This window comes from Mya arenaria, chromosome 14 (genome assembly GCF_026914265.1).
Source record: "Mya arenaria isolate MELC-2E11 chromosome 14, ASM2691426v1".
Classification (NCBI taxonomy): domain Eukaryota; kingdom Metazoa; phylum Mollusca; class Bivalvia; order Myida; family Myidae; genus Mya; species Mya arenaria.
Window position 1 is genome coordinate 3,873,094 of NC_069135.1, and position 14,508 is coordinate 3,887,601.

Sequence of the window (14,508 nt, forward strand, 5' to 3'; positions counted from 1 at the left end):
TGTAAGGGTACGTCGTAGTAACCAATTCTGGCTTTAACACGACGGGGGGAGTGCGCGAATTAGTCACAAAATGAAATTCTATTCTTAAAAGAGTCTATTGATGTTGCATTCACTTGTTCTTCACTGAGTTTATTCCAGTCTATCACTGTTCTAACAAAGAATGAGTTTTTAAAGTTTAAGGTATTTGCAAACACTGGTTTATAACACTTGCTATTGTTACACACTGATCTTTCTACAATATAGTCACTGATATAGTCTTTATAATTTCGTGTTCTGATAGGACGTCTATTGCCCTGAGGAGAGAGATATTCCCGTATGTTAATGGCCGGTACTAGCCCTTCCACCACCTTATACATGAAGGTCAATCGTAGCTGTTTACGCCGATCTTGGAGGCTTGGTAGTTCTAGTTGTTCTAGCATAGATGTTACGCAGCCTGCGGATCTGGATCTGTAGTCGTTGGTGATGAATCTTGCAGCCTTTCTTTGTATCTTTTCAATTTTCTCGGTTTCAGATTTAGTATAAGGGTCCCAAATAGTACATCCATATTTTAGCTTTGATCGAACTAGTGCTAAGTATGCGTTCTTTCGACATGATGTTGGACAATGGTGTAAATTTCTTCTTAGGAAGCCGATGGAAGAGTTAGCCTTCTTGCAGATGTTGTTAATGTGAGTGGACCATTTCATATCTTCCGAGAGTGTAATTCCTAGGTATGGGTTGACTTGAACTTGTTGTAGAATGGAGCCGTTGATGTTATAAAAATGACTTGACTTGGATTTGGAGCTTAGAACGAAGCATTTCTTTGAGTTGAATCTCATTCCCCATGTAGAAGCCCATTGGTGTAAACTGTCTAGGTCTTTTTGGAGTAATATATGGTCTTTCTGCGACTTGTTTTGACGGTAGAGTAAACAATCGTCGGCGAATAGCCTCACTTGTGACTTGACATGGTCTGGAAGATCGTTTATATGGCATAAAAACAGGAGCGGTCCCAACACGGTACCCTGGGGAACGCCGGATCCAACATGGACTGAGCTTGACTGTTCGCTCTCCACAACTACGCTCATCTGTCTATGCATGAGAAAGTTAGAAATCCATGTATGTAGGTTTCCTCTAATGCCGTAAGCTTGTAGTTTATGAAGGAGTTTCTTGTGGGGCACCGTATCGAAGGCCTTGCTAAAGTCTAATATAATGGTGTCTACTTGTTTGTCGGTGTCAAAACTGGAGAGGAAGTCGTGAGATGTTTCTACTAGTTGCGATTCACAGGAATATCCACTTCTAAATCCATGGTTGAGGGAAGTAAGAGCTTTATGGTGTTCGAGATGTGTCATGATGTGCCGACAAATGATGTGTTCTAGTAGTTTACTAAGAATGCAGGTTAATTAAACTGGCCGGTAGTTTTCTGGGAGGTGGCGATCCCCTTTCTTGAAAACGGGAGTAACAAATGAATTTCTCCAATCTAGAGGTAATTCACCAGAGTCAATAAACGACTGGAAGATGGAAGTCACAGCTGGAGCTAGTTCAACTGCACACTGTTGAAGGACTTTCGTAGGAAGCTGGTCTGGACCACCTGCTTTTATTGTATCCAAGTTCAGTAGAAGTTTTCTGACTCCTTCTTGAGATATTACAAGATGTTCAATATTTTCAGATATTCTATTTGGAAATTCTGGTAACTGTTCAACATGTTCACTGGTAAATACTGATTCAAAATGTTTTACTAAAAGTTCTGCCTTTGTTTTACTATCACTGGTTAAATGTCCTTTGTCTTTGAGAGGGGCGACTCCCACGTTGTCTTCTTTTTTTGACTTTATGAAACGCCAGAAAGGTTTTGTGTTGTTTGACTTTAGTCCTTCATTAATAATGTCATTCACATGAGTCCATTCAGCCTTTCTAAATTTTCTTTTGCAGTGTTTCTGATAGTCCTTATACAGTGACCAGTTGTTCGTTGCTCGAGCTTTCTTGTATAATCTTGCCTTTCTTTTGAGCATCCTTCTAAGTTTCATTGTTAGCCATGGAGTTGAGTTGTTGGATTTCTTGGTACGTGTAGGGATATTCCTGTCGATTGTGTTTTTGAGTTCATGTTTGAAAATGTTCCAAAGTTGGTCAGTAGTACTGTCTGAAGTTGCAAGTGAGGTAACACGCTGAGATATGTTCTTAGAGTCTGCTTTTATCTGTTCCCAGTTGGCCTTTGAGTAGATAAGGCATTTCCTTGGTTTTTGCTTTACGTATATGGGTTTAGTATCTGAGTCCGCAACAACTATGGCATGGTCGGAGATTCCTGGAGCGTTGGCCGTCGATTTGATGATTGAAGGGTTTGACGTAAAAATGAGATATAATAGGTTGTTCTCTCTAGTAGGTTGGTCGTGGATCTGTGTGAGATTAAACTCTGTAATAACATCTAGAAGGGCTTGTTGGACTTCCCGGTCTTGTGCATTGTTGCGTACGGTGAGTGTTTTCCAGTCAATATCCGGACAGTTAAAGTCTCCTGCAAGTATAATATGTTTTTCTTTTCCAGTTGTAGTCAGTTCTAGAGATTTTTTCAGTTCCGAAACATGAATAAGACTTCGATGTGGCATGTAGAAGGATGAAATTAATAAGTCTTTGGATCCTTTAACTTTTACTTTTGTCCATTCAATTTCACAGTTTGTAACTAGCTCTGGTTTTTCTTCGGATATAAGATCTTGGTGGACGAGGACAAACACACCACCGCCTAATGTTCCTCTGTCATTTCTAAAAGCATTGTAATTTTGCGGAAATACTTCACTGGACTTTATGGAATCAGCAGTCTCCGCTTTTCCAGGCTGTACTCCCTTTAACCATGATTCCGTGCCACAAACGATATCTGGGCGTATGTAGTTCAGCGCTGCTTGGAACTCGGAGCTTTTCCCACCTCTGATACTCCTGCAATTGATATTCATTATGCGTAAGTTCTTTTTGTTGGAAATACAGAATAGAGATGATGAATTCAAATGTTTACTGTTTGTTGCACTATTAAGTCTAGATGAGTGACGATTTCCCGCTGGGCTACTAGCATGGAGCGGACTGAATGGAGCTTTTGATGAAATGGAGTCAATAGTAGTTTTCTAGTATAACATAACCTTTTCTTGCGTTTGGTTGCATTTTTTTAATAAATTATTAAATTAAGTTTCATATATATTTTTTAAATAACTGAATGTGTCATTCTTCGCAACAGGCATCATTTAATTGATAAATATTTTGAAAAAGAAAAACATGTAAATATTCTGAAACATTGGTCACGTGACTCTCTCTTTTCCTAGCGTGGACCATCATGAAGGCTCGTGGGAATGTATGTCACTTTAAAAGCCTACGATTATTCGGTCTTTTTTGTATTTTTTTCCATCAAATTTTTGCCAAATTACAAATGCACGAATAATCATATCTTTTGTTTTGTAACTTTTCAACAAATTAAATATATACGTACACGGACCGTAAATGTAATATATTTTCGCGAACCCACCCTGTTTGTCAACATCCTTTCAGTGTAAATTACTTTAACCGAATGACCATGATGCCTCTTAAAAGATTTTTTGTTCATCATTGTATTCACGCTAGGTCAACACGCCTCGACTCGTCGCGGTTCTGAACAAGTTTTGGTTGAACCCTTTGAAATAGTAAAGCAACCAGTTACTACAAAATGTATATTAAATCCACGTATTTTGGGAAATTTAAAGTGGCCCATTTGCCATTTGAATCGTTCACATTGGCCGGCAGTAGGTTCTTCTTTACATGACTGCTTGTCAATGGAATACTCACTAGAATGTCGCCACTCAGGGCGATAATAATTGCTATAGTCTTGGCCCTTGGGAGACTTGAAAGGGACATTATAACCAAAATGCAGGTGTTTTGACTTTGTTTTATTGAGCCAGTCCAATTTGGTGTAGTGAGAGTGAGCATGCTGCACAGACTATATTAGTGCAAAATTGCAAAAAAATTAACGCATTAATAAATTGGCAAGATGTAGATGGTGTCGAAAAACTTATGTATCATAAACGGTTCATAATATAAAGCTTAGTACACTTGTTACTGGAGACAAAAAGTAGAAATTGTAGCAAGGCCCATAACTTCGGCTTTAGTAATTCTCAAAAAAAAAAGCAAAGGCAATTGAGATCTCAAAAAAAAATAAAAAAAATGCTTTAATAATCATTTATGCCACTTGATCACGATCTTTTATTTATGCTTTTTTTCAGCTCAAGCAGTACAAGGTGATTGGGCGTTCCGTGCCCACAGAGAAGGACCGTACTCCACCTCTGTACCAAATGCAGATCTTCGCCCCGGACAAGTGTACAGCCAAGTCTCGCTTCTGGTACTTTGTGTGCCAATTGAAAAAGATGAAGAGGACACTGGGCGAAATTGTCTCCTGTCAGGAGGTTAAAGCAATTACTAATTATTACAACAATTTTCATGCAATAAATTTCAATACTATGTGCTTAGCAAGGCTTCTAAAAACCGACAATTTGCTGGTCTAAACCGATTTTGACTGCCAGACTGATTGCAGTCACAGAAAATGGCTTAAAATTAGCTCCGATAATTCTTTTTTTCAATTTTTGTTGAAAATCAATTAAAAAAGAACTGAATTTGTAATACACAGTGTTTGCCATATCACATCCTAAACATCCAGGCAGTGAATTTTTTTGGAATTATTTTTACCGCCTGTGCCTCGCAAATTGGGAAAAAATGACACCTTTGGGAAAAATACAAAATCAGGCCAAAATAGCTAATATCAGTCTGTACAAAAGTCATTATCACATTGCAGGACACGAGGTCCTGCAATACAGTCTACATTGCAGGACCGGACCAGTTTTTGCAGGACCAAACATTTTATGTACATTTTTGTGAAAGTCAGGGCTTTCAACAGGGTCTAAACCCAATGGTCAATGACTCTTAAAATCTGATTTTCAAGAGTCAAAATCAGATCTTCAAGTGTCATTGTCCGTGTTTTTCTAAATAAATGGTCTTACTTCTTAATTATAGTTTTCATCTGTCGTATGATGGCATTGCAAGGTACATGATTATCGATTAAAAACTAATACATATATACATTTGTTAAACTGATATAGACATGGTTTAAAAAACTAATACAAAATATATTTAAGCATTGTTGTTTTTTAAACCATCGTGCTAAGTGAAAAAGCCTTCTAAGGTATCCGTTAATTTGCATAATGGGCGAGTTATCACGTCATTGAGTTTGAGTGCTGCTAATTAACATGGAAACCAATTAGATTCCAGATCGATAATCAGTTGTCATTGCGGGTGTTAATTGCTCTTGACTTTAATTGATAAAAAGACATTTAGATCATGTCTTGCAAATGATTAATATCACAAATTTTCGGGTCATTTACGATTTTGAATGCGTCAACACCCGGGGAGCTCGGGTCGATCAACGCCCTGATTAAGTTGGTTTGATAAAGTAAACATAGGTTAGTTAAAAAATTAACAAGATACACGTTTGACACATATTTATTAAATCATTTTGCCCCAAAAATTATTGCCGGACAAGCGAGCCTACAATATAGCTGTGATTGTCGGACCTCGCCATTTATTACCAGCGGGAGCCGAGGTCCGACAAACAGTACAGACTGAAATATAATGGCAAATATACATGTTTTAACTTTTTATGCCTACATAATGCTGTGAAAGAGTAAGTATTGTCAAGAATTTGTTTATATTTCAAGAAATTCATTTTTTTTTTGCTTTTTTATACATTTACGTAATGGACATTTATCAAATTGGGAAAAATGGACAGTTTTTCACAAGGGGAAACAGCCTTTAGAGTAAATTGCACCAAAAAAAATAACTACCAGGGGACATCCTATTGTAGCTAGGGGACATCCTTGAGGGCGATAACTGTGTAAATTGACTCCTTCTTTCCATTAAACCAAAGAGATGTCTGATTCGCCGTCTTTCTCATGAAAAAGGTTGTAATACTTTTGGTAAGAAGATCCATTATCATTATGTCATATATACAAATTTTGTCATTGTGAATCGGTGAAAGCATTAAAATTCCAAAATAGCTTACCTAGTCATGCCTTAATTCGCTGGATATCAAGTGTCATGCTTTACAGAGTCTGAGAACTGAGTGCACTTAGTCATTTGAAAAAATGTTATGAAAAATTTGTTGTTAATATCAACTTTACAGAAGCCCTAATTATGAATACTGATATCAGTTTATTATAGATTATCAGTTGAATGTTGATCCACTGTATTAGCATTGAAGAAATAAATCCCAATACTGTTTCACTTTTTGTCGTCTGACTGTATTCCACCGGCAGCAATTAGTAAGATCGCAGTGTTCCTAGTTAGAAATGCAGCAGAATTCAATGAGAATCTCATAAAAAAAAGGTTGACAGTATACACATCGCGAAAATCTGTGACATAATTATTCAGACATTTTTATAACCAGACTGGAACAGGTCTATATTTTGGGGGGGCTGGGGGGTCGATGTTGCTGGGTTCAGACTCATTGAGGATCCAAACTTTGAGAAGCCCTGGTGCTAAGGCGTATTTTGTTCCTGTTGAGGTTGATACCTATCGCATCTGCATCTGATTTTGTGCTTTTTCGGGTTTTATTTAAATTGTCTTCTGTCAGGAGGTAAAACATAATACATGTATCCTTTATGCAAATTTGTCAAAACATGATTATTCATTACCCTTCAAGGCTTGGCTACTTAATTTGTGCATGTTGATGAACCTTGCCATCATAATTTTTAATTTTTTGAATACAAGTTTGCAGTGTTATTGTAGTGATTGCTCATTTATATCTGCAGATATACGAGAAGAAGCCCCTAAAGATCAAGAACGTTGGTATCTGGCTGAGGTATGTGTCAAGGAGTGGGGAACACAACATGTACCGCGAGTACAGGGATCTTACAGCTGCCGGAGCTGTCACACAGTGCTGTAAGTGCACCCCTTAAACCTTGTGCCTCGCCCCTTAGTTTTTGTGCCTCCATTATAAATATACCATTTGTCAATTAAGGTGATATAAGGCTTTAATCCAATATTGCTATCTTGCAACACTATTAATAAAACTTCTTGTTGGGATATGACAGTCACGTAAATAGCTGGTCAACCAAAATATAAGTGACATTTTAAAAAAAAATTGTGTAAATTTTTCTGCCTTTCAGAGGCTGTTCCATTTGAAATCACTATACTTGATGGAAAATTAATTTATTCAAAACAACCTAGAATAAAAAAATCTGCCAAAAAAGTGCTTTTACATTTATATAGTATATTTATAACATCGTACATGTAAAGAAAATACAGATGTGACATAGAGCATAATGAATGATTGTGGTTACAAATTAAACTGTTGATATCATGAAAATTCACAAAATCAGTCAAACATTTGCCAAAAACTGATCTACATAGCCAGTGAAGGTGGGCACGTGCTAGTCTTGTGATACAACAAGGTGTGAACAAATTAGGTGGCTTCTGTTAAATTAATCTAGGCCTTTGAACTCGCCAAGGTATGTCAAAATAACACTGTATACACACTTAGTCCAAAGGGCCGATATTTCTTTTGACACCATACAATCTTCCATTGATTGTCAACCTTTCATGGATGTTATGAAAACAAAAGACTAAGAACAGCCTATTATCCTAGATTTTACTTGCAGCTGGTAGAGTTAACATGTCTGGTATAAGATGTATGATAGTAAATTAAAGGATCAACATCTTGCTTAAAAAATCACCTTTTTTGCTGGATGCCTTTAAAAGTTTTTCCCTTCTCAAAGGTCCCAAGCCCCTTCCCCTTATTCAGAAAAAAATCCTGACTTGGTTAAGTTCATATTGTTCTTTAGAAACCAATGGAAGAAATTTGAAACCCTTCACACACCCTTCGTGGGGTAAACAATTAAACCCTAAATGATGCATGAGAATGTTGGTTATTAGCTCGTCTGTTTTTCGAAGAAAAAAAGTCGAGTTATTGTGATAGCCTTGGCGTCGTCGGCGTCGTCTGCGTCTGCGTCGTCGTCGTCCAAAAACTTTAACCTTACCTCATAACTCAAAAACCGTTCAACATTTTCACATTAAACTTGCTACACGTGTTCCTATTAACACTATGCATGTTTATAGCAGGTCATATAATTTTGCCTTTAATTAATATTGAGTTATCCCCCCTTTTCGACTTGGAATTTCATCAGACGAGCGTTGGCACCCACTCCGCGGTGCTCTTGTTTTTAGTTATACACCTGTTACAGACTGTCATGTTCAATACACTTTTTGTTTAGTAGGTTATCATGGATTAGGGCAGAGTGAACATGGCTACTTGTCAATACTTCAAAAAAAATTTCATCTGCAAGTAGGCCAAACAAACAATTAAAAAACACACAAAAATACTGCATAATTCAAAGTAAGGTACAACTACAACATTCGCATTGACTACTGTTGATTCCAGTGTGTGCTTTTATGACCAATTCAAAATGCTAGAACATTAATTTTCTTTTTTTTGAAGTGTGTGTTTTAATATGTAGTTTAAAACCTTTCAAGCATTAAACAGAACATTACTAAACACAATTGTCCAATGACGACAAGATAATTCTCACATAAAGCCTAATAATAAAAAAGTAATGATAAAAAACAGCCTACCTACCCTACCTGTTTACATGATGTTACTTGAACCCAACCATAATTTTTTGGTGTAGGATCATACCTGTGTATTTGTGCTTTGCCTCTTAAAGACACTTGTACTTGTCTCTAAATTTGACTAAGAAAATATGACATAATAATATGAATACCAGCTCTGTGACTTTAAAATTATATAATATACATGATTTTTGTTGTGTGTGCTTTTCTTACCCCCTCTATAAAAAGTTCTTGTAAAATCTTGCAAAAGTCTAATTTGACTGTTATTCGTGGAACTTATTTCCAATTCAATGATTAAAGCAGATTTCCCCCAAAATTTGATTCTATCACAGATATATCAGGGGTTTTCCTAATGATTTGACTTTCACTTGCCCCGGGGGCAAGTCAATTTGAACATCTACTTGCCCCCTGTGAAATTTTGTTGCCCGATCTTTGCAAATGTTTATATGTATACCATTTTAGTCAATCTGTATTAAAGGCAATGATATTTATTGATAAACACAAAGAATAACATTTAACAGATCTTAACTGTTACATTTTATTTTCAAACGAGCATCATCCAGCCATAGCCTCACTGTCACTTCTGGTCGATTTTTTGCATTTTCTATCATTTCATTTTTACAATGACCTTGCGATTCTTTATGAGCCTTTCAAGAGTGTTTTCGAAAGAAGTTTGAACACGTAACAAAAGAACCAACATCATCATATTTCGTACAAACTTTACATTTCATGAGATGATTTTCGTATTCTAACCATTTAAATTCGTTTAACCAGAAAGATTGAAAGATTCTCTTTCTACTATCTTTTTCTTTCATTATCGGTAGTTTTCGGCTTAGATTTTTGTTTACTTTTAGAGAAAATTGAGAAAAAGGTGTTCAGTTTCGGCCCGTTTGTCTCCGTCCGCCATCTTGCCAAGGCTGACGAACGCTATACATTACGATTCATTTGATTGGCTTTTTAAACTCCAATAACCAATCAAAATTGGTTTAACTTATGCTTGTTAGGAAATATTTTAACCGAAAGAAAAATAAAATAAAACTACCGGAAAGCGTTCACTACGAAAGCTCACTTGCCCGGCGGGCTACCTGCTTTAGAAAATCGCTTGCCCGTGGCGATTTTAACCCGGCGCGGGCAAGCGGGCGTCCGCTTAAGAAAACCCCTGTATATAATTAAAACCAAAATGCCATATATGTCATTGTGTTTTCTTCTTTTTATCACGATACATGTAATGTTTACGTTTTTCAGACCGTGACATGGGTGCGAGGCATAGAGCCCGGTCCTCCACCATCCAGATCATGAGAGTGGAAGAGGTTGCGGCCAACAAGACCCGCAGACCCAACATCAAGCAGTTCCACGTAAGTGACACTGTGTTCTAGTTCTTGTGCAGAGCTTTTTCATCTTTCGGATTTCGATAAAAATTCTGTACAGTTGATGAACTGCTGAACAATGTTGGTGGGAACCTTCTATATGCTCTCTTGGATAATGCACACCTTGCTGTACTGCTGACCAATGTTGGTAGGTACCTTCTATATGTGCTAGATCAAAGTCTTCCTGTCGCCTTTCCCTCAGACACATTGAGATCGAAAGTGAATCAGGATAGAAACATTTATATGATGAATTACTGTAGCTATCAGTATGTATGCTGATCATGATGGAAGGTCATTCTTAAGTTAAATGATGAAAGGCCATTCTTTATAACCATTAAAAGGCCATCCTAAAAGTTTTGTGATGAAAGGCAATGTTTAAAGTATGATGAAAGTCCATTCTATCTTCAGTAGGCAAAACCATTAAAAAAGTTTCAGGATGGTTCTTCACAACATTTTTTTTACTCAATTTGCCTCTCTTGATCAAGACAGAAAAGTCAATTCAGATACTTGGTGTCTGTTGGAATTTCATTGTTCAAGTTAGCAGAATATAGCTACATTGTATGGTTCTGATTTGAAAAGGTAATTGCAACAGGACTTGTATAAGAGACTGGCCCCAATTTCATTTTAAGCATTTGGCACACCTTGCTGTACTGCCGACCATTGTTGGTAGGTACCTTCTATATGTGCTAGATCAAAGTCTTCCTGTCGCCTTTCCCTCGGACACATTGAGATTGAAAGTGAATCAGGATAGAAACATTAATATGATAAATTACCTATACTGTAGCTATGTCTGCTGATCATGATGAAAGGCCATTTTCAAAGTACCAGGGTATGTTTGTGGCAGTCTGATTGACTTCCAAAAAGGCCTCAACTTAAGAATAAAGAAAGCGCTCTTTGGTTGGAAAAACAATGATAGGATTGCTAAGTATAACCCAATGTCATGTACTTGTATCTTGAACTTTTCTTTAGAATTGCCCTTACTGGTATGTCCTATAGAAATATCTAGTTCTTCACGATTTTACGGTTTTCTTAACACAATTTGCAATCTGCCTGTGTTGATTTGGACGGAAAAATATGTTAATACAGACACTTTTAATCTGTCTGTTGGAATTTCATTCTACAAGTTTATAGCAGAATAAAGCCATGGTTCCTTTATGTGAGAATAACTCAACTGCATTCAATTATAACCTAAAATTGCCACCATGTGACTACATAATTTCAAAGGTTATTGAAATAGTGCATGTACAAGAGACTGGTCCCAATATCTTTTCAAACATTTGGCACACCTTGCTGTACTGCTGACCAGTGTTGGTAGGTACCTTCTATATGTGCAAGATCAAAGTCTTCCTGTCGCCTTTCCCTCAGACCCATTGAGATCGAAAGTGAATCAGGATAGAAACATTGTGATATATTTATATATTCTTGTAATTGGATGATGGTGGAAGGTCATTCTTAGAGTTTAGTTAAAAGTGGATTCGGATGACGGTGGGTGGAAGGTCATTCTTAGAGTTTAGTTAAAAGTGGATTCGGATGACGGTGGGTGGAAGGTCATTCTTAGAGTTTAGTTAAGTGGATTCGGATGACGGTGGGTGGAAGGTCATTCTTAGAGTTTAGTTAAAGTGGATTCGGATGACAGTGGAAGGTCATTCTTAGAGTTGAGTTAAAATGGATTCAGATGATGGTGGAAGGTCATTCTTAAAGTTTGGTTTAAGTGGATTCACATGACGGTGGGTGGAAGTTCATTCTTAAAGTTTGGTTTAAGTGGATTCAGATGATGGTGGAAGGTCATTCTTAAAATTTGGTTTAAGTGGATTCAGATGACGTTGGGTGGAAGTTCATTCTTAAGAGTTTAGTTAAAAGTGGATTCAGATGACGGTGGGTGGAAGGTCATTCTTAAAGTTTGGTTTAAGTGGATTCAGATGACGGTGGGTGGAAGTTCATTCTTAAAGTTTGGTTTAAGTGGATTCAGATGACGGTGGGTGGAAGGTCATTCTTAGTTTGGTTTAAGTGGATTCAGATGACGGTGGGTGGAAGGTCATTCTTAAAGTTTGGTTTAAGTGGATTCAGATGACGGTGGGTGGAAGGTCATTCTTAAAGTTTGGTTTAAGTGGATTCAGATGACGGTGGGTGGAAGGTCATTCTTAAAGTTTGGTTTAAGTGGATTCAGATGACGGTGGAAGGTCATTCTTAAAGTTTGGTTTAAGTGGATTCAGATGACGGTGGGTGGAAGTTCATTCTTAAAGTTTGGTTTAAGTGGATTCAGATGACGGTGGGTGGAAGTTCATTCTTAAAGTTTGGTTTTAGTGGATTCAGATGACGGTGGGTGGAAGTTCATTCTTAAAGTTTGGTTTAAGTGGATTCAGATGACGGTGGGTGGAAGTTCATTCTTAAAGTTTGGTTTAAGTGGATTCAGATGACGGTGGGTGGAAGGTCATTCTTAAAGTTTGGTTTAAGTGGATTCAGATGACGGTGGGTGGAAGTTCATTCTTAAAGTTTGGTTTAAGTGGATTCAGATGACGGTGGGTGGAAGGTCATTCTTAGTTTGGTTTAAGTGGATTCAGATGACGGTGGGTGGAAGTTCATTCTTAAAGTTTGGTTTAAGTGGATTCAGATGACGGTGGGTGGAAGGTCATTCTTAAAGTTTGGTTTAAGTGGATTCAGATGACGGTGGGTGGAAGGTCATTTTTAAAGTTTGGTTTAAGTGGATTCAGATGACGGTGGGTGGAAGTTCATTCTTAAAGTTTGGTTTAAGTGGATTCAGATGACGGTGGGTGGAAGGTCATTTTTAAAGTTTAAGTGGATTCAGATGATGATGGAAGGTAATTTTCAAAAATGCCCTGACTCGAGAAAACAATTGATGACTCTGGTAGTAGGCAAAGTAGTTAAAAGGATGGTTTGAGTATAACGTATGTACTAGTGTCTTATATGTTGCTTAAAAATTGACAGTACAGGTTTGTCCTTAAAAAACTGTATACGGTAGTTCTTCACTTTTTTACCAGAGTTGACATGTGTTGCTCAATACAAATAATTTATGAACACAGACACTTTGTCTGTCAGTTGATATCTTCTTATATGTACATGTAAGCAGATTTTAGCCATGATTCTCTCATTTTAGAATATCTAAACTTCATTCAAATTCAACCTAAAATTGCCACCATCTGACTGTATCTGATTTGAAAAGTTATTGGAATAGGGCATGAACAAGCTAATGACCCCAGTTTAACTTAAAACATTTGGCACACCTTGCTGTACTGCTGACCAGTGTTGGTAGGTACCTTCTACATGTGCTAGATCAAAGTCTTCCTGTCGCCTTTCCCTCAGACACATTGAGATCGAAAGTGAATCAGGATAGAAACATTTTTTTAGTTTGTTTTTATTGTGACATGATATCCATCTCCTGGCAAGTCTCAGACTTTCTATGTCAACTAGCAAGAGTGCAATATACCCAGTAACAATCATCTTGTAAAAATGTTTTCATGTTTTAATACCTAATAAAAGCAAAAAGTACATTTAGTTGTGCAGCATGCATTGTTAGAAGTGTTTTATAGTTTTTTTTCCAAATATGAAGTATTCAAACCTCTCAGGTATAATTATATCAATACATAGTTACAGAGAGTTGTTTTTGACTTTAATAAACTGAAGATTTCAACATACAATAATGTATAGCTCACATCCACATGAATGGTATTACATTTACTTGCCCAGTATATAATTTTATATCCCTTTTTTTCAGGATTCAAAGATCCGGTTCCCACTGACTCACAGAATCAACCGCAGCCAGCACATGCCACGGTTTACCACCAACAGGCCCCATACAACGTTCTAGACACTATGATTCTTTGTTATTTATGTACATTGTGTATAGTAAATAAAGTCGGGCCTTCTCTGGAAGATCTTATTTTTAATTTCTGTCCATGTTGAAAAATCTTTTAAGGGTGATCTGGGGAAATGGAATGATTTTTTGCATGCATAAACATAATTGTATTTCTCAGAAGCACTACCATGAACTCTCTGCACTCATACTACTACTGCATAGAAGCAATCTAAACACAATGTCATTCTAGGGATAAGTATTGTGAGTCCTTGAAATGTTGGTCCAACTCAAAATTTCTTTCTATTATTTCTTTAAAAGTGACATTCTTATTCAAAATCAATACATACTCATGTATAACAAACATCAATTTTGACAGATAAACTTTTTACTATAATACTATATAATGCATTGATGGAAGATATTAACTACTGATAAATTTGTAATGGTGTATTAAATAGCAGAAAGCGCAATAAATATTAAATGATTGGTGAATGCTAAAAGATTTACTGTGGTCTACTATGGTCTCGGGTAGAAAGAACTTGTTTTATGCTCATTTCTTTCAAACTCTGTATCCTTCATAAGAACATTGTTCTTGACATTCATCCCTCTTGGAATATTAAAACAATATTAATTGTGGTTAACCTTATCTGGGAGTAAGAGTGCATCTATAAGATGCAAGTATTGGCACAATCTGCCTTAAGCTCAGCTTAACCTTAAGATCAGTAATGGCGC

General features: G+C 36.9%; 2 protein-coding genes across 2 annotated transcripts; one reads left to right on the plus strand and one right to left on the minus strand.

Annotated features, from left to right (window-relative positions):
* Positions 1-1,376: 1,376 nt before the first annotated feature.
* LOC128217460 (uncharacterized) lies at positions 1,377-2,912 on the minus strand. The gene has a single exon (XM_052924615.1). The coding sequence runs from the start codon at positions 2,910-2,912 to the stop codon at positions 1,377-1,379; it is 1,536 nt and encodes a 511-aa protein (XP_052780575.1).
* Positions 2,913-3,167: 255 nt separating this feature from the next.
* On the plus strand, positions 3,168-13,853 carry LOC128218166 (60S ribosomal protein L18a-like). Its single transcript, XM_052925739.1, has 5 exons — positions 3,168-3,301; positions 4,203-4,382; positions 6,780-6,909; positions 9,841-9,950; positions 13,696-13,853. Exons 1-5 carry the CDS (start codon positions 3,284-3,286, stop codon positions 13,786-13,788), a joined length of 531 nt encoding a protein of 176 aa, XP_052781699.1. The 5' UTR covers positions 3,168-3,283; the 3' UTR covers positions 13,789-13,853.
* Positions 13,854-14,508: the final 655 nt, after the last annotated feature.